The 20,137-nt window shown below is 44.4% G+C and overlaps 1 protein-coding gene across 1 annotated transcript in view; it reads right to left on the reverse strand.

Annotated features, from left to right (window-relative positions):
- Positions 1-11,850, reverse strand: part of CNNM1 (cyclin and CBS domain divalent metal cation transport mediator 1) — a 70,307-nt gene extending 58,457 nt beyond the window's left edge. The window contains 3 exon segments of the mRNA XM_027858056.1: positions 4,174-5,914; positions 5,917-6,012; positions 11,740-11,850. Of these exon segments, the coding sequence (XP_027713857.1) occupies positions 4,174-5,914; positions 5,917-6,012; positions 11,740-11,850 (1,948 nt within the window).
- Positions 11,851-20,137: the final 8,287 nt, after the last annotated feature.

The following is a 20,137-nucleotide window of genomic DNA, read 5'->3' on the forward strand; positions in this document are numbered from 1 at the left end:
TTTCTGTCTTTCTTTCTTTTTCAAGTTTTCTTGCAGAAAATGACTAAGATGGAAATATTTTACATGATTGCACATGTATAACCTATATCAGATTACTTACCATCTTGGGGGGGAAGGAGGACGGGAGGGAGGAATAGAATTTGGTACTCAAAACTTAAAAAAAATAATGTTAAAATTGTTTTTATGTGTAATTAGAGGGAAATAAAATATTACTAAAATGTTTTCTATTAAAAAGAAAAAAGAATTCTGCCTACTTATGCTCCTATCAGGCTCACCCTCACTGGACCACCAAGATATCCTGCAAAGGATTAGAGTGCTCCCATTTGTAGACATAGTCAGGGCCTGGTGCCCTCCTTTGGCATTTGATGTTCCCTGCTCCCAAATCCTTCCTTGATCAACTCCTCATATTACAGAATCAGAAAATCTTATAAAGTTAGAAGGGACTATGGATGTCATCTATTTAGGGCAGGGCTTCTTAAATTGGGTTCCATGAACCAAAAAGATTTTGATGTGTCTGTATTTCAATAAAACTGGCTTCCATTGTAATCCTGGATCTATTTTTATGCATCTGGAAACATGATTCTGAGAAGTGCTTCATCAGCTCCACAAAAAAGGTTAAGAACCATGGATCTAGAGTAACCCTCCCCTCACTTAGTACTTAAAAGGGACTGGGATGTAGAGGATATAAAGGAAAGAATACTAGATTTGGTATCAGAAGATCTGGATTTGAATCCAACCGAAATACAGTGATAGAAAAACCTTGTGGGCAAGACACACCTTCTCAAGAACTTCCAGATCTCACCTGTAAAATAGGGATAAGCATGAAACTCCTCTACACTATCTAAATTATTTTGTTTAAATGAATTTTTGTGAATATTATCACATGGCTAGAAGTCACTCAGAAGGAGGTCTCTAGCAGAGGTCTATGCTATTTAACAATTTTATTGATGACTTAGGGCAGCTAGGCGGTGGAGTGAATAGAGCACTGGGCCTGGAATAAGGAAGACTCATCTTCCTGAATTCAAATCTGACCTCAGACAGTTACTAACTGTGTGACCCTGGGCAAATCACTTAACCCTGTTTGTCTCAGTTCCTCATCTGTAAAAAAATGAGCTGGAGAAGGAAATGGCATATCACTTCAAAATCTTTGCCAAGAAAACCCCAAATGGGGTCATGAACAGTTGGACATGACTAAAAGACTAAACAACTGATGACTTGGATGAAGGCAGAGATGGTATACTGATCAGATTTGCAGATGGCACAATGCTTGGAAGGCTAGCTAACATGTTGGATGATAAAGTTAGAATCCACAAAAGATCTCAATAGTTTAGAACATTGACCTGAATCTGATAATATGAAATTCATATAAGGATAAATGTAACTCCTTATACTTGGGTTCAAAAAATCAACCCCACAAATTCAAAATGGGGTGAAACAAGACTAGGGAGTAGTTTATAAAAAGATCTATGGGTTTGAATGAACTGGAAGCTCAACATAGGTCAACAGGTCCATCAGGTATAGGATAATCAAGAAACTCTAACATGATCCTGGGCTGCATTAAAAGAAGCGCAGTGACCAGCACTGGGGAGATGACTGTGCTCTTCACCACATCTGAAGCACCATGTCCAGTTCTGCATGCTTCATTCTACAAAGATCAGAATCTAGAAGAGGGCAATAGTTATGGTGAGTGGCCCTAAAATCATACCATAGGAGAACCTGTCTGAAGGAACTAGGGGAGAGGGCTGTTAGCCTGGAGAAAAGAAGGCTTTTGGGGACCTTTGATCAATGCTTCCAAGTATCTGAAAAGCTGTCAAATAGAAAAATGAAATGTTTTTCTGCTTAGACCCAGAGGACAGAATCAGGAAGGACAAAAAGAAGGTGCGAAGAGGAGTTTGGGGTATGGAAAATCTCCTCAACCATTAAAGCTATCCAAATTGTAATGAGCTGCCTCAGGAAGCTCCCAGCTCTTCCTTGTCAGAGGTCTTCAAGCAAAGGCTAGATGGCCATGCACTGAGGATGTTGCAGAGGTATTCTTGTTTAGATACAGGTTAGACTTAGATGTTGCTGACATCCCTTCTCATTCTGAAATTCTGTGTGTAGAAATCCTAGGCTACAGGTCCTGAAAATGAAGCATCTTTTGTTGTTCAGTTGCCTCAGATCATCTTCCAACTTTTTGTGACCTCGTTTGCAGTTTTCTTGGCAAAGATACTGGAATGGTTTGCCATTCCTTATCCATATTACAGATGAGGAAACTGAGGCAAATAGGATGAAGTGACTTGCTCAGGGTCACAAAGCTCGTAAGTGTCTGAGGCAGGATTTGAACTCAGGAAGATGAATCTTTCTGACTCCATGACTGGCACTCTATCCGCTGCACCATCTAGGTGCCCAAAAACATCTTAGCAGTGAATTATCAAAGAAAAGACAGCTCAGAACTCAACCAAACAGGTCTCCCATGGGGTGTTTGGGTAGGATTTTGTTTAGATGGTCAAGACATTTGAAGTGGGAAGAAGTGAGAAAACTGAATGGCAACCACAAAAGGAGAGCAGGAGAGCGTGACTCAGCTCTCCTCCCCCCACCCACAATGTAACCAGCACATAACCTGAAAAAAGTGACTGAGCTGGGGAGCAGAGTCAGAGAACTGTGCTTTTATATTATATTCACTTGATACAGTAACCCATTGTTACCAGAACAAAGTCCTATTACTAAGGTCTGGCTAAAGGACAGAGCAATTACTCTATTATAAAGAAGACTTCTTTGGAAGGGTATTCACTGTGATTCGAATCTATACTGCCTGTCACTGGATTTCTTCACTGCCAATAGACTGCTAACAGAAGTTGCCTGCGGATGCCTCTCTGGATCTGATTAAGGAAATCTGTCATGGGGATTTCACTAAGGTCTATTCAGTAGGCCAAGAGAAGAGATATAAAACTCAGAATAAATAATACTTGTACTATCTAGCTGACAAGATCATTGTGAGGACTAACTGGGATGATGTATGTAATAGTGGTCTGTGAAAAGAACTATAGAAATCCTCCGTTTCCTCACTTCAGCAACTCTTCATTCCCCACTCCTTGCACTAGACTTCATCAAGCCCCTGAGCTGGGTACTTCCCCCTCCCCTGCCCTTTCAACATCTTTTTGTGTGTTGCCTTCCTCTCTTAGACTGCAAGCTCCTGGAGGGCAAGGACTATCTTTCTTTTTCTCATTTTTATCTACAGCGAATAGCATAGTTGCCTAGCACATGGTTGGCACTTAATAAATGTTTATTGGCTGAATAACTGAACTGTGGCATGGGAATAAAAATACCATCTCGATTTACCTCACAAGGTTGTTGCAAGGTCCAGATGGGTTAATGTATGTAGATTGCTTTGCACACTTTAAAGCACTATATACATATCAATGGTTATTGTTACTGCTATAATTATACAGTTATTGTTATCATCATGCTCAGTCCATAGCTACACTGCTGTTGCCCCAGGCAACTAATTCTTTCCTGGCTCTTCTGAAATGCCCAGTTCTCATCTTCCTGAAGCTCTAAAGCAGCCTTTGACAATTAGGGAGACAGAAATTTATTTTCAACATAATTAAGCTGAGGCAATAAGGATAGGTGTGGGAGGAATTTGAGTGAAGAGTATTCCTTACATAATACAAGGAAAGAGACTATGTTAGGCTTTGGAAGATAGGGGGCTGAAAGGGAAGGAGGGAACAGCGGAAAGGGCTTGGGATTTGAAGTGAGAGAATTTGGATTCAAATCCTAGCTCTGCTACTTAGTGGGGAGTGTGACCTTGGGCAAGTCACAAGCTCTCTGGGCCTCAGTTTACTTACCTGTAAAATGAAGGATCTGGGTTCTTTGATCTCTAAGGTCTCTTCCAGTACTAAATCTATGATGTTAAACTCTGGAAGATGCAAAGATGAGGGACGATATCAAACTTAGATACAAGGGGAACCAGAGAGGCCCATTCAGCTTGATGGAGCAGTATTAAGAGAACACAGTGGAGCCATGAGGTTGGGGGGGAGGCAAAAGTTTGGAAAGGGCTAGAAGATGCTCTGTTGGACAAACTGAAGGGAATGTACTTGGGGAGGCAGCGAACCCATACGGCCCTAGGACAGGTGACTTTCTGGGCCCAGGGAGACAATTCTAGAGATCAGGGGACGGGGAGGGGAGGGTTCTCACCCTTCTTAAACTCCTCCAGCACCATGTCCAGTCGAGTGTCATTGAAGACGCAGTGAAGGGGCCGGTTGTAGAAGCGGGTGACAGTAAGAAGTGGGGTACAGTCATCAGGGTCTACAAAAGCCAAGTCCTTAACAAATAGGATGTCCACGATGTTGTGCCTCTGGTCGCCTTCGTACACTGGGATGCGCGTGTAGCCGCTGCGCAGGATCTCGGAGACGGTGGAGAAATCTAGCACGGCGTCCGAGCGGAGCATAAAACAGTCCCCCAGAGGGGTCAGCACCTCCTCCACCACCTTGGTCCGCAGCTCCAGGGCGCCCTGGATCATGTTCAACTCTTCCTTGACCAAATCGTTGTAAGGGTCTGCGGCCCTCAGCGTCTCCAGTAGTTTCTCGCGGGTGTAGAAGGTGCTGATCTCCTGGCGCAGTGCCCAGTCCAGCAAGCGGCCGAGCGGATAGCACACCGGGAAGGCAGCAGCCATTAAGAGCCGGGTCAGGCAGACACTGTGGGAGGCGATGGCCAGCCCGTGCCGGGAACACACGGAGTACGGGCAGATCTCGGCGCCCAGAAACACCGCGCCGGTGCACAGCAGCGTGGGCAGCCAGGGAAAGTGACTTCCCCCGCCCCAGTCTTCTTCCCCTTCATCCCCGACACTCGGGGGCAACGAGGCGCACAGCCAGCCAGCCAGGGCTGCGTTGGCTCCGGCCTGCCCCAGCAGCAGGGTGCACAGCAGATGCGTCCCGCGGCCCCGCACCGCCTGCACGCGGCGCGCCTGCTCCTGCTCGGTCGCCGAGCCGCTGTTCCTCAGCACCCGTAACTCCACCGGGTCCAGAGAGAGCAGGCTCAGGCGCAGGCCGCTGAAGAGGGCCGACAGGGCGAGCAGCAGGACCGCCCCTAAAGCCCGCAGCCAGACCGGGGGCAGCAGCTCCCCGCCCGGGCCGTACAGCCTCGGCCTGACTCGCAGCAGAAAGCCGCCAGCCGCGCCGTGGTGGTGCCAAGCGCGCCCGTCCCAGGCGCACAACGAAAAGAGCTTCCCGCGGCCTCCTGAGCCGGCCCGCTCCGCCTCCCCCTTGCGCAGCTCTCGCACCCGCACCTCGACCAGAGCCGAACCCGCTGCGCCGCCCGGCCGCAGGGGACCCAGGACCTCCACGTCCGATGCCCAGCCGCTCTGCTCGCGGCACCTCTGAGGCCCCGGGGGTCGGCTCGGGAGGGAGCTGGGGGCCACGACACCGCTTCCGGGGGGTTCTTCGATAAACACGAGCCTCGGGGCCCAGTCGCTGGTGTCATTCTCCCCCGAGGAGCGGGTCGGGGCAGGGAGCAGCGCTGCGCTCGTCGCTGCGCCCGGCTGAAAATAGACCCGCAATAGGAAACTGGTCCCCTCGGCAGCGCGCAGGGTGCCCCCCTCCAGGGAGACGCGGCCTCCCGCGGTGTCCTCCGGCCTCAACCCCAGCAGCCAAGCGGCCGAGGCCGGAGGTTGAGGGGACAGGGAGAAAAACAGCAAGAACACTGCACCCCGGCTGCAGCAGCACCGAAGACTGGCACCAGCCACTGCTGCCGCCGCCGCCGCCGCCGCCGCCGCCGCTGCCGCCGCCGCCATCCTGCACCCGGCCCGGGCGCACGTGATACTGCAGTGAGGGGACCGCGGACCGAGAGGAGGAGCCGGGAGCTGGGAACCCGGCCCCAAACGGGTCACCACGTGTGCGCTTCGCTGGCAGGAGGCGGTGGTGGCCTCCTCCCCGACCCCCACCCCCGGGCGATGCCCATGTCCACCTGGCACAGCTTCAAGGGTGGTCCCTGCACTGCTTGTGGGCTCCGATCTCCGTGGACCAAGTAGGGGCAACCCTAAAAGCAAAAGGTAGTTGAATGTGCAGCCTAGTGTAAAGTGTGTGTGTGTGTGTGTGTGTGTGTGTGTGTGTGTGTGTGTGTGTGTGTGTGTATTAGAATTGTCTGAGGTATTTGTTCAGCCTCTGGCCTCTCTAAGTACAACTAGACCAAGTGAAGTGATCAGTCAGGCAAAGGCTCCAACTAGTTCATTCCCTCTGATAACGGCCTAAAATAACGAAACTGGCCCTTTATCCATCCTAGCTGTTTTCGCTGTCAGCTCAGCCAAGTGCATTCTACAGCTTTCTTTTGGCAAGTTAAATTGTTTTGCAATTTGCCTCGTTTGAGATCTACCCATCAGTCGCATTCCTTCCCGTATTTGCAAGAGATTCTGGGAATAATAATTTGTATTTTGGGTGCAAACTTTGGTACTTGGGCTAGACTCTTCAAATAGTCTTTCATGTTCATTGTTTAAAATTACTTCAATAGTATGGCCTTGCTTTTCCTACATAAATAGAAAAGCATACTAACCAGCTGTCTTATCTGTTAGTTTCTCTCCTTTTTATCACTTTTCCCATCAGTAGTGAAAACTGGTTCTCCTCACCTTTGTAACTAGATCGAAGTCAGGTATCTGGCTTCAATTCTCTGTCACCAGAAGGTATAGGAAGCAAACAATTAAAAAAAATAATTTAATGAAACCTTTTGTTCTTACCTTTTATTTCTGAATATAATCCTCCTTCAACCTCTACCTCAAAAATAAAGGAGGGAGGGGAAAGCAATTCATCAAAATTAAGCAACACATCTATGATAAATATACAATATTCCATATTGGGCTCTGTGCAGCAAACCTGATAGCCTTAAAACAGAGGGGAGCCAGGCCCCAAACACAACTCCTGTGCAGGTTTTGGATAGGAGGCAGAAGGGAGGCTAAATCTGAGAGGGGCCCATTGGTGCCTCAGCATTACCATTTGAAAGGTAAAGGAAAAGGAGATTTTGGGACAGGGGCATGCACAATGACCCAACCTTACTTTCTTTTCCCCCAACCTCATCTCTCCACCTCCATCTCCAAAAGGCAAAAGCACCTGAAATTCAAGGCATTCTCTCATCCTTCCAACATCCATGGCCTTGACTAAGGGATTAAAGACAAGATCTCTCACAATCTCCGATCACAATCTCAGAATTTTCTTCATTTTTAAATAATATTTTATTTTTTCTTCCGATTACATGTTAAAACAATTTTAACAACTTTTTTTCAAGTTTTGAGTTCCAAATTCTATCCTTCCCTCCTGCCCTTCTCCTTCCCTGAAACTGTAAGCAATCCAATATAGTTTATGCATATGCAATCATGTAAAACATTTCTATATTAGTCATTTTGTACAAGAAGACTTGAATAAATGAAAGGAATGAATGAAAGAAAGTGAAAAATAGTGTGCTTTAGTTTGTATTCAGATAGTATCAATTCTTTCTCTGGAGGTGGATAGTATGCTTGAGAATCTTCTTTAGAAAGAAAACTTGTACTTTTTTTAAGTGAACAATGGAAAAAACTGGTGTGCCTTCTGATAGTAAAGAGGAATCAAATACCTTTACCTTTGTCTGAGTCCTAGAAGGTTCCTGAGTTTCCAATGAACTGATATAACTGAGAGCACTCTAGAGACTTAGTGAGAGTGAGCATGCTACCAAAAAAAAAAAAAAAAAAGATGTACAATACACTTCTAGCTTACTATGGGATCATGTAATATGTGATGGAGGATAAATTGGCAGATTTATCAGTGAGCTAGAGTGAATAGCTGTCCCCTAACCAGCTCTTGGGCTATGGTGAAAATGAAAGTCCACGTATTTAGAACCTAGGAGAATGATACTGTCTGGGTTGAAAGTACCACCCTTCCCTGTATCTTGTATTACATATTTCACATTCAATTTCATTTAACTCATTTATTAAGCTCTTACTGTATACTGGGCACTGTGCTAGGTAACTGATGGTATAGAGACAAAAATAGTTTCTCAAGAAGCTTATGATTTTACTCTATATGAACATTAAATAGGTCTTGTTCAAGGCATGCCTTGTTACTAAATCCAAATCAGGGAGAGTTGAAGCCTCTTACTTGACCTGGGTGGGTGCAGAGGGAAACCCAAGGCTGAGTCATATTATGTAGGTCATCAAAGGGCAAACTGCTGGAAGTGATGGACTGGAACTCAAAATTGGTATGGCATTTAAAGCATATCTGCTGTTCTCTCTGACTTTTCACTTTTTTGGGGGGGAAGGAGGGAGTGGCAAGAAGGATGGGACGTATTATCATAAGTCAACTGTTTGGGTTACCAAGAAGCCTGGTGATGATACTAGCTAGCAAAGTATCTCACAAATATCCTCACAATAAACCCTGGAAGGTGGTTGCTAATATTATCCCCATTTTACAGATGAGGAAACTAAGGCAGACAGGTTAAATGACTAGCCAAAGATTCCACAGTTAGTAAGTGTCAGACAGAATGTGAACTCAGCTCTTTCTGACTTTATATGCTAAATGCAAAACACAAAAACAAAAACAAAAACAAAAACCCAGTGCTAAGCACTTCAGTACGGAAACTTAGGGATTTTAGGTTCATGATAAAAATAATACATAAACTACTTCAAGAGTTCACAATATCACTACTATGGGTACAGATGTTCTGCACCTAAGCAGAGGGAAATCTGTAACCTCTGCTAATTGCCATGAGGCTTTGTGAGTCTCTATGACCAAAAATTTTTATCATCCATTGGCCAACCCTCTGATTGTGAAAGTAATAATTATTCATATTTCCATGGTGGTAACATGTTCCCCTGTGAAGTAAAAAGTGCAAAATACCAGCATCCTCATTTTTATAGGTGAGGAAACTGAGGCTTAGAGATGTTAGTGACTTTCCAGTGTTTAGCACATTGCCTGACACATAGCAGGTGCTTAATACATATTTATTGATTGATTGATTTCTCACAGCTATGACTAATAATTGCCACAGGTGGCACTCACTCTGTTCTTCTGACACCAAATCCAGTGGTCTTTCCTAGCCAATAATGGTCTAGTCATGTGACATTTTGTCACCTGTCACTGCCTGGGTGTTGCAAAGATGTGTCCCTTTTGCCCAAAGATAGATACTTGGGTACTTCTAAATAGGGGAAATGGGGAGTAAGAGGGATGAGGGAGGCAGAAGGCCAGGCCCAACCTGGCTACTAGCCAATCAATTCATTGAGTGTATGGTCCAAATAAACCTTTGCACGGTGCCAGGCTAGAATTGAGTAAAGAAAAGGCTAGAGATGGGAGGTCAGATAGCCTCTAGCCAATTGCTAGGGGAAGTGCATGGAATTGCATTTAGTAGAAATAAGACAGAAAATCTCAGAGTCACCGATGTGGTGGCTGAACAGGAATTGATTGTCCTCATGACCATCCAGTCTCCAGGAGGATAATCTTAGGAAAAGAAGACAATTTAATGGAGTCAAAGGCTAGGGGTGGGGATTCCAATGGTTTTCATTTAGGGGAGGGACTCAGGCTGATTATGCAGGAAGATTTGTTCAGGAAACCGGATGTAGTTTTAATTTTTTAAGCAAATGAAAAGAGCACCTGTGTACTACATCTGTGAAAGGGGTTCAGTCTCTCACTTTAGATGCCGGCACCTAGTCATAAAGGAATAGCAAGAGGGTCCCTTAGTAACCCCTTTCTCCAACATCCTGTCTCAAATGTGTTAATTAAATTTGCAGATGACACTCAATTAAGCCATGTTATAAGTGCCAATAAAACCCAAGTGAAAAAAATTTTTTTAAGATTAGAAATATGGGAAAGAAAATGATACTGAACTTGGGAAAAAAATATACACAGGCATCTAGGGGAAAATAATCATTAAGGCAAATTTTCATTGGGAGGGCAACACCTGGAAAAGAGTAATGCCTGAAAGAGGCCCTCTGGGTGCTGCTAAGCAGCAAATTAGATACACGTCTACAGCAGGATCTTGCAAGAAAATTATGACTGCAGCAGACCAGCCTCATGTCACAAAGTGTGGAGATGACTGCCCTCTCTGTGGAGTCCTAGGGAGACAGCACCTGGACGACTGCGTTCCGTTTTGGACACCTCATTACCAGAAAAACACCGATTAACAGGAGGGAATTTGGAGAAGAGTCATAAGAACAATTTAAAGCTGGTTGACATGGTTCAACAAAATAAAAGCAAAGGAGGGAAGGGAGTCAGAGGTAGAAAAAGACAGTTGTATTTAGTTCATAAATGGGGGAGGAAATGGAAAGGGTATTTTTGTTCATGGTTTTTAAAGGTCTTTTCTCCCACTACAGTTTCAGCACCTGCATGGCTAACAGGACAATTAGAAAGAGCTGCTTTCCATCCATTATCTCATTTGATTATCCCAGTAGCCCCGGGAGGCCCATAGCCCAGGTCTTATTATTCCCATGTTAGATATAAGGAAACTAAAGCTCAGATTAAGTGACTTCCCTAAGATCACATAGTCAGTATGGGAGCCAGGACTTGAATTCAGAGCTATAACTAAGAATTTTGGCACTTGGGGCAAAGTTAGTTGATAGGAGGAGAAGGGATAGATTAGAAACTGCGGTCATGGAAGTTGGAAAGGCTGAGGAAATGAATGCAAAGGAAGTTGGAAGGGCTGAGTCTTGGATGTTCAAAGGAGACAGGGGTCCAAAGTAGATAAGAAAACCATGAGCCACGTGTTTGAGGAGGAGGATGGTAACCAGGGGGTCCAGAGAAAAGAATCAAGATCTAGACAGAATGGAGTGAACTTTAGGGGAGAGGAGGACATTGTTGAGGGGCAGTGGCAGAGGGAGCGTCTGAAAGAGCCTATCCCATAAGAGGGTGAGGGAAAGAACAGTCTTGGAGAGGGTTCAAAGATATATTGGCCTTCAGGAGAGAGCTAGTGAGAGGAAGAGATGATGGGGTCAGAGAGCTAGAGATTTCTGAACCCATCTCAGCCAACTCTAGAAGTCATTAAGTCCAACTCTTTCATTTTGCAGATGAGGAAACTGACACCCAAAGAGGTGACTTGCCCAAGGTCACACAGGCAGTAAGCTTCAGGGGTAGGATTTTGATCCAAGCAAGCTGAGTTTGATGACCATAGAGGATGGGACAGAGGATACAGTGGAAATGCAAGGCAGAGATGTATAAGAAGATTTTGAGAGGAATTTACTACTGAGGGTGTGGGGGCAAGGGATCTTCCCCATTACCACTCATCTTATGCTGGGTCCAGTTCTTCCTCATGGTGGGGGTCCCTATTCCAAGCGATACATCAGAAGCAGCCTGTCCTAGTGGGAAGGCTGGCCCCAGGGGAAAGGTGGGATGCCCATGGAACCCTGAGGGATGGCAGCCCTGGGCTGATTTAGGAAGCAACCTGAGGCTAGCTGGCACTCTACCAGGGAGAGGAAGCCCACACCTCACTCTGAATGGCAGCAACTGGGGCAAGGCCCCTGCTACTCTCTGCTAGTTCTGGCTTTGCTTCAACCCGACATCTGACTCTAAGACTAAGGTTCTTTCCACTGTAGCATGCAAAATTAATTGTTTCTGTTTTGTTTTGTTTTGTGGGGTTTTTTTTGAGGGGTAGTCATGCAGATGCTTGGACCCAAGGAAAGATTCTTTTTTAAAAATTTAATAGTTTTGATATTTTAATTGTTTTTATTATTTTAAAAAAAGATGAAGCTTAGAACTGGATCATTTGGCTCCTTTCTCTTCTTGTTTCCTCTCAGCACAAAATGCCCACATCTCTTACTGGCCAGCATCCTCTCAGATCGACAATTGGGTCCAACACGTTCCAGCCTCTGTACACTTTTGTGGTCATGGCGGTTTCCGTCTCGTCCACTTCCAGCAGAGCACCTAGCATGTGCCTGTGTATGTGCACTCCTCGCCCTTTGCACAGCCTGTTTCTTTGTGAATCTGGTGCTCATTACCCATGTGGCAGGTATTTCAAGATTTTTGGGAGATGTTCACAATATCCAAGGCCACTCTGTCAGTGGTAGGAGAGGATTTAGGGAGATCTAAATCCAAGGGAGGGATAGAAAGAAGTGTGGCAGTGCTAACCTCAGAGCAAGAAGGAACTGGGTATTAATCCCACCTCAGACACATAGTATGAGCCTAGATGAGTCTAATGCAATCCAACCAGCATTCATTTATTCATTCATTCAGCTATCTATCTATCTATTCATTTGTTTGTTTATTTATTTATTTTAGGCAATTGGGGTTAAGTGACTTACCCAGGGTCAAACAGCTAGTAAGTGTCAAGTGTTTGGTCTGAGGCCGGATTTGAACTCAGGTCCTCCTGACTTCAGGGCCAGTGCTCCCAACCAGCATTTTTTAAACACTTAATAATTTAATAAACATTTATTAAACAAAGCCCTGTGCTACATGCTGGGGATACAAAGGCAAAGGGAAAAATCATTCCTGGCCTCAAGAAATTTATATTCCACGTTACATGAGATCAGGTAAGTATGCCTCGTTTCAGGAGGAGACTAAGGGGATGAGAAGAGGTCCTGACTTCAGATCCAGAGCTCGGGTCATTACATTCCACTCTTTCCCTCATGGACTCTTCCCTTCCTCTCACATATCCCGTTATATGGGGCACATAGCACTAGGTGAGAACACTTTGGATGGGTCCTCGAGTATTCCATTTGGGCCCAGGCCTTGCTCCCTTATCAAGTACTAAGGCTGGGCTCCCAAAGCTAGTCATGTCAATTGAAGAGGACACAGCAGTGGCAGAATTCACATCTGGACCCCGCACACACCCACCTATCGCTCTTCTTGCCTCTTCTGTCTCACTCCTGACTAGGGCAACTGTCCCAAACCTAAAAGGTAGACCCAATTTCGGTGCCTCCATAAGCCATTTGCCCCTCTCAGGGCCTCAGTTTCCCCATCTGTGAAATGAGTGGATTAGACCACATGACCTCTGTGGTTCCTATCGGCTCTGACACTTGTTTGATCTGTGCTTCGTCCTCACCCCTGGTCAAGGTCGTTGCCTGGGCTCTGAGCTCCCAGACCTCACTTTGCCCCTAGTTCCCTCTATGTTCTACCTCCAGGAAGGCTCCAAGCTCCATTTTTACCTTCCACTCCTAGTGTGACTGGGTAGAAGTGTCAGTCAGTCAACAAGCACCGTGTGCCAGGAAGTATGCCTTAGTACTGTGCTGGGGCAAAGAAAGGCAAAAAACAGCGCCTGCCCTCAAGCAGCTTACATTCTAATGGTGAGACAAACGTGTAAATCACTAGATACATACAACATGTATAAAGAGTAGATGGGAGGTGATGTCAGAGGTGAAGGTGCTAGCAATTTGGGAGCAGAGGAGGACATTTTAAGGCCTCTTAGCAAAAGGCAGGATTTGAGCTGAATCTTGAAGGAAGTCGTGGAAGCTAAAAGGTAGAGATAAAGGAGCAGAACACTGCAGGTGTGGGGCCCAGCCCTTACAAAGGCAGGAGCCAGGACGTGGGCTGGTATGTTCAAGGAATGGGAACAAGGCCACTGGAGGTGGATTGATCGCTACAGGGAAAGGGGAGAAAAGTATAAGGAGACAGGATAGACAGGAAGGGGCAAAAGCCAAAACCAAGAGTATAGTTGGTCCTGGAGGAAATAGGGAGAAAGTGATGACATGGTCAGCCCTGAGCTTTAGAAAAATCAGCTCGGCAGATGAATCTGTGGAGTGGGGAGAAACTTGAGGCAGGCAGACCAACCAGAAGGCTGTTGCAATATTCCAGATGTCCTGGAAGATAACGATAAACCTGAAGGAGGAACTGGCTGGTCTTCCTTATTTGTAGAAGGAGGGAGATAAGCACCTCCTTCACAGGGTGGGTGTGAGGATCAAATGAAATCATGGATGCAAAGTGCTTTACAAACCTCCAAGGGCCACATAAATGGGAGTTATTATTTATGATTATTTCACCCAAACCTACCCTTCTTTCTAGCTTACCTGTTTCTGTTGAGTCTACTACCATCTTTTCACAGTTCTCCTCTCCTGTTCATTCTCCCTTACCACTCTTCTCTGACCCCCACCCCCAATCAGTTGCCAAGTCTTCTGGATTCTGCCTCCAAAACCAGTCTCACATCGGCCAATGTCTTTCTACTCATTGGGCAGTTAAGGCTTTCATCATCTCTTCCTTATATTATTTCTATGATCTTCTAATTGAGGGGTTCTTAATCTTTTTTTGGGCCATAGACGACTTTGGCAGTCTGGGAAAACCCATGAACCCCTTTTTAGAATCATGTTTTTTTTGTTAATGAATTTTTACTTATTTAGTATTTTCCACAGTTACAAAATCGTGTTTTTAAAATGCATAAAATAAAATATATAGGATTACAAAGACAACCAAAGGTTAATAAAAATAAAGATGTTATTTTTTTCCTTCCCCAACTTCATGGACCTCCTGAAATCTATCCATGGATTTCTTGTGGAGCCCAGATTAAGAATTTGTGTTCTAATTGGTCTTCCTGCTTCCAGTCTCTTTCCTCACTATTCTATTTTCCACACAGCTGCCAAAATAATATTCTGAAAGCCTAACAATGTTGTTCTCCTGCTCTAAAAATGGCAGTGGCTCCCTATTGCCTCAAGGATAAAATACAAGCTACTCTGTCTTTTAAAGTCTTTTACAATCTGGCACCAACCCCTTCCTAGATTGATTTCATATTGCTCCATTTATTCATTCTACATTTCAATCAAAAGTGGCACCACCCATCCTTAATGGCTCTTAGTGCTCATTCCTGTTCCCAGAATCCTTCCTGCAGGAACTAGATTACTTACTTACAAGATGTCTAGTTCCAGAGGTCTTTTTTTTTTTAAACAAGAAGGTAGTGAGGATTTATTATACAGGCGTGCTACACTTATTCCACAAAGAAAACAATCAGTCCAGAATGACAAAAGTCCCATGGCACAAAGTCCAGAGGCAGGTAGATGGAATTTGCATTAAATGATGGCATGTCCTTTTGTCAGGGAGGTCTTCAGATGGTGGTAAGAGTCCTTATCAGATGATGGTAGAGCTAGGAGACACTTCGTAGGGTGGGGTGATGTCTCCCAAAGGTTTCTGCCTTCCTGAGAATGTCACCAAAGCTCATTCCATCTCTGCTCCTGTGGCTTCCGTGGTCAGCACAGTCTGGTTACTTGGACCTCTGTCTCATCTTTCTCCTCTTGCGTTTCAGCCTATGCATTTGCTTCTTCCTCCACTTGGCTCTCATGGAACAATGGAAGTCGACAAGATGGCGCTAAGAAGAAGACCTAGAGGTCCTTTTGAGTCTAACTTCTGGGCTAAGAAAAAGCCCAGTAAAACATTTTTTATCTAGGAGGGCTAAACTCAGAATTTTATTTCCTAATGAAATATGCCATATATATATTGCTCCAGGGCAACTAAACAGGATAAGTTCCTGCTGGTGAATGTGGCCTGTGAAGTGGCCTGAATGTCTGCCTGCACCCTTCTGAGCAAAGTGGGCTTTCTCCCAAAGCCTTAGAGGGTGAGAAGGAGTCTCTTAGTTAATGTGTCCCCTGCTGGCCCAACTAACCGTCAGACATAAAGATTGGGAAGGAAGGGGGAGACAGAGGAATGATCACACAGAGCCAAGCTCATAGTTCAGTTTCATGCCATGGCCCATAGTCCAGTTTGGCTGAAGTCTGGAGTAATAATAATAGCTACCATTCATCTAGTACTTTAAATGCATTATCTCATTTGAACTTCACAATAACTCCATAAGGTAAGGTTATCACCATTTTATAGATGAATCAAATGAAACAAATGACTTATCGATGGTTACATAGCTTATGTGTCAGAGATAGGGTGCGGACTCAGACCTTCCAGCCCAGTCCAGCACTCAACCCACTATACCACATTTATTCTCATGAAGGTAAGCCCGGCAGTCAATTATAGGAGTTATATTCCAGATGTCATGCTAAGGAGTCAGACTTTATTCAGTGGACAATAGGGAGCCACAGAAAGAGTGATGTGATCCAAATTGTGCTTCTGGACAATCATTACGGCAAAGTTTCTGGATAGAGCGTGTAAACTCAATTGTGCATCTCAGAACCTCACAGAACTCTCTCAATGGCTTTCATTTTTGTGACCAGGGCTAGCCCTAAGGAGTGGTGAGAAAGGGATGAAGATTTTCTCATCTTCCACCCTCTTTATTGCCCTTTCCAGCTCTTCCCCATGAGAAGGTCAGTTAGTGGAAACCAATCAACACCACGTCTGTCCACATTGCAGGTCAGTGTTCCTTGACTCAACCCTCAGCTGCCGTATCCAATCAGCTGCCTGTTCTCTCTGGGGCCTCCTTTCTATTCCCACTGCTCCCAACTTACTTAGGCTCTAAATCTCAGTGTCTTCATCTGTAAAATGGGGATAAAAGTATGGATCTTACAGGGTTATTGTGAGATTATATATTAAAAATAATATAGCGAACCTGACCTATGAACCAACTTCTCTCTCTCAAATTTGCCTGTGCTGTTGTTCTATGTACTAATAATACCTTCCTTGCCCTACCTCCATCTCTTGAAATGCCACCTCCATCTGTCAAGAAGCTGCCTAAATGTCAGCAACAAAGTGAATCTTTCCTTGAATCCTCCAATCAGAAGTGATTATTTATTCCTCTCACCTCACAAAGCACTTTGTAACTCTCTTATGTGCTTAGCCAAATTTACTTTATAAAGTAGTTATTTGTGTGCCTGCCAGCTCCCCTACCAGACTAAATTCTTTGCAGGCAGGAGTCCCATCTTTGCATCAGCATGGATTTAGAACTGGAAAGAACATTTTACAAATCATGCCCTTTATTCGGTCCCTTTATTTTACAGATTAGGAGAGTGAGGTCCAGAGAAATTAAGTGATTTGTCCAGCATCTGAAAGATAGCAAGGGCCCTTTGTATAAAAGATGTTTATTTTAGAAAAAAGAATTAGGAAGTGAGAAAATTAAGAAGGGGGTAGTACTAGGAATCTGTATGTGTATCTGTACTAGTATCTACATGGCTTCTCCCATATGCAGCTTCATTCTTCTGCATTGTATATACCCCTGGGTGAGTCTTGAAGGGGAGGGAGCAGCCATGGGGTTGAGGCAAAGAAAGCTAGATTACAAGGAGGTGGACTGGAAGAATAGGGCTGAGAGATGGGACTGAAGGTCATGATAAAGGCGATGAGAAGGCTGAGGATGAGGGAGTGGAAGAGATGGAAGTGTAGAAGACTGCAAATGGAGAGTGGAATTTTAAAGATCTACATCATAGATCATAGTTATGGAGTGTTTAGAGGCAGGGGTGATCTAGAGCCAGCTTCTCGAGAGCCAATGGTTAAATTGTCAAATGTGGACATTTATGCCTTGCAAATCAGTGAACGCTACGCATCAGGGCTTGATGTATTGCTTGGTTGATTGTCTAGATTTAAAGTGATGGGGAAAAGGCTAATGATGCAGAAAAAAACGTGAAAGTATGTCCTCTTACAGTATCCTCCCCTTCCCTGCCCCTCCCCCACCACAGCTGGTTGTTAAGTATTTACCGGCATATCTCAGTCATTGAGTCCAACCCCATCATTTCACAGACAAGGAAACTCCAGCCCAAAGATCACATGGAGTAGTAAGTAGCAAAGCCAGGATTTGAACCCAAATCCTCTGACTTCAAATCCAGCACCTTCTCTCCCTTTGGAGGTAGAATAATTATGAGAGTTGGTGCAGTGTTAGGTGTGACCACGCCAGTGAAGGAGTGTAGAAAAATGCATTTGGGATTAGACAAGATCAGTGGGGTTGAACCCAAATAGAAATGGGAGCGGGGTGGGGAGGGGAGCTAAATCAAACATAAGGATCCTTGTGGGCTGCATATTGACTTAGAAACCACATATTAACATTATCTGTGTCTGTTGTATTTTTATTTTATTATTTCCTAATTACATTTTAAACTGGTTCTGCCACACTGGGGTGGGGATGAGGGTGGAGAGGGGGTATCACATGCAGCCAGATCGCCCTGTGTTTGACACCTCTGCTGTAAGCTACCCAAATTCTTTTAAAACATTTTTGAAACTTGAGCTGTGATTTTATTGACTTAGGGCAGTGGTTCACAAACTTTTTGGTCTTGGGACTCCTTTACACTCTCAAAAATTAACGAGGACCTCTTCCCCATCTCAAAGAGCTTAATTATTTGTGGGTTATGTCTGTTAAAATGTATTGTATTAGAAATCAAAACATCTTAGCATTATTATGAAAATAGTTTGACCTCACAGATCCCTTGGAAGGTTCTTATACCATACTTTGAGAACCACTGGATAAGGAACTTCCCGTGATGGACATCTCCTACCAAAGCATACATCTCAGTACCTGCTCTACAGCTGAGAAACTTGTTAAGGACACAGAGAGACAGCAGAAGCTCTAGAGCAGAGAGAAGACCACTGAGTTTGAGGAGTGATGAATTTGTGTCAGAAGGTCGGTGATGGCTGCCACCTTGACCATTCCTGAGCACGTGTGGATTCTCCTGAGAATGCCTAAGTCAAGTTACTGCTATAATTCCCTGGCAACCAAGAGGCCATGGCATACTGTCTTAATTCATAACACCTGGAAACAAGCAAGTGGTAGGCAGAAAGCGATACAAGCAGTCCCTTGGACCTTCAAGAATTGTGCTGTGACAAGATATTTCGCTGCTCTTAGAACAGAAAGAACCCCACACATCTTCAGTCAGACCTGCAAAGATAAGGTATACTCCACAAAGCATTTATACCTACTATGTGCCAGGTACTGTGCTAAATGCTTTACAAATATCATCTCATTTGGTAAGTTCAGATGTAGTCATTTATCCAAAATAGAAAGTGCAAACTCTAAGATAAATGGCAAACTGTAAGGAAAAGGTACTCTTAAAAAAATTCTACCTGATGGTCTACATAAGTCTAGTGAGTGAACAATAAATAATAGCACATTATCACTATTCATAAGGATTTCAAAATAGTAAAGTGATAATAATTAGAGAAAAGTAAAATTAAAGGAACTCTGAGGTTCTACCTCATGCCCAGCAGACCGGCCAAGAAAAAAAATTGGAAAATGAGAAATGCTGAAGGGACTGTGGGAAAACAGGCACATTGATGTGCCATTGGTAGAATTGTGAATTGGTCCAACCATTCCAGATAATAATTTGGAGCTATGCCCCCCCCCAAAAAATTATGGAATTGTACATACAATTTAATTGCTTTAGCACCTGAGTCTGGAAGTCTGTATTTGTTAGATCATCTCTAAACTCCTCAAAAGTCTGGACCTGTCTAATTTAAACTTTATATCTCCCTTAGAAGAGTTCTTATTTTGACCCACCAGCCTTAAAGACATTTCTTGGCTAAGGATTATGAATTCCCCTGGCCTATAACCTATAACCCATAGCCAAGGGCCCCAAGCTCTGGTTTTATGTGATTCAAGTTGATTTGTGGGGCAGTCTCCCAAATCATTGTTATTTTGTAACTCAGAATTTACTAGGCAAAGTCTCCAAATATACCTCATGTCTAGCTCTCCATGGCTGTGGACAAAAAGGGTACCGTCCACCTAGATGCTACCTAACAACTTGACTTAACATTGCATTTACTGGGTGTGGGATAACATTTATTCCCATCCCATGCAAAATACAGAAGATGCAAAGGACCAACAGGATCACATAAACAAATGTTGAAAACACAGATTGTAGAATGACTCACACTAACCGTGAGTAATCAGTACAATTCTCTTCCCTCTCTAGTGAGTCCTACTTTCTTTAGGTTCCTAAAGCCCCTTAGATTTATTGTTACCCTGCAGTTTAGACTCCCCCCAAAAGGGAAATGAACTTGAGTTTCCTGGAAAGAACCCTTGACATTTTGGTGAGTTTCTCCTTTACCCCACAGAGATCCATATAAGTCTTATAATACTGTCCTGGGAAACTAAATTTCCCCTGAAAGGGAAATTCCCTTGAAGCTACTAAACAGGAAACCCTCCGATTCCTATTGGACCCCTGAGTAATTCATGTTGATACTGGAAGAGAAAGTCCAGGGCCCTTGCTCTCCTATATCATGACTTTATTCCCTGATGCTAGTTCTCCCAGCACCAGGGTAACCCTGTATATTATACTAGCCTCTTGCCAAGAGGCACATACCTCAGGAAATTCCCCTCCTCTTAATAGACTAGAAGTAAGTTTTGAGCTCAGTACTGCTCAAGAAATCCCCCA

The sequence above is a fragment of the Vombatus ursinus genome, unplaced genomic scaffold (genome assembly GCF_900497805.2).
Source record: "Vombatus ursinus unplaced genomic scaffold, bare-nosed wombat genome assembly UNPS02000749.1, whole genome shotgun sequence".
In the NCBI taxonomy this organism is placed as follows: domain Eukaryota; kingdom Metazoa; phylum Chordata; class Mammalia; order Diprotodontia; family Vombatidae; genus Vombatus; species Vombatus ursinus.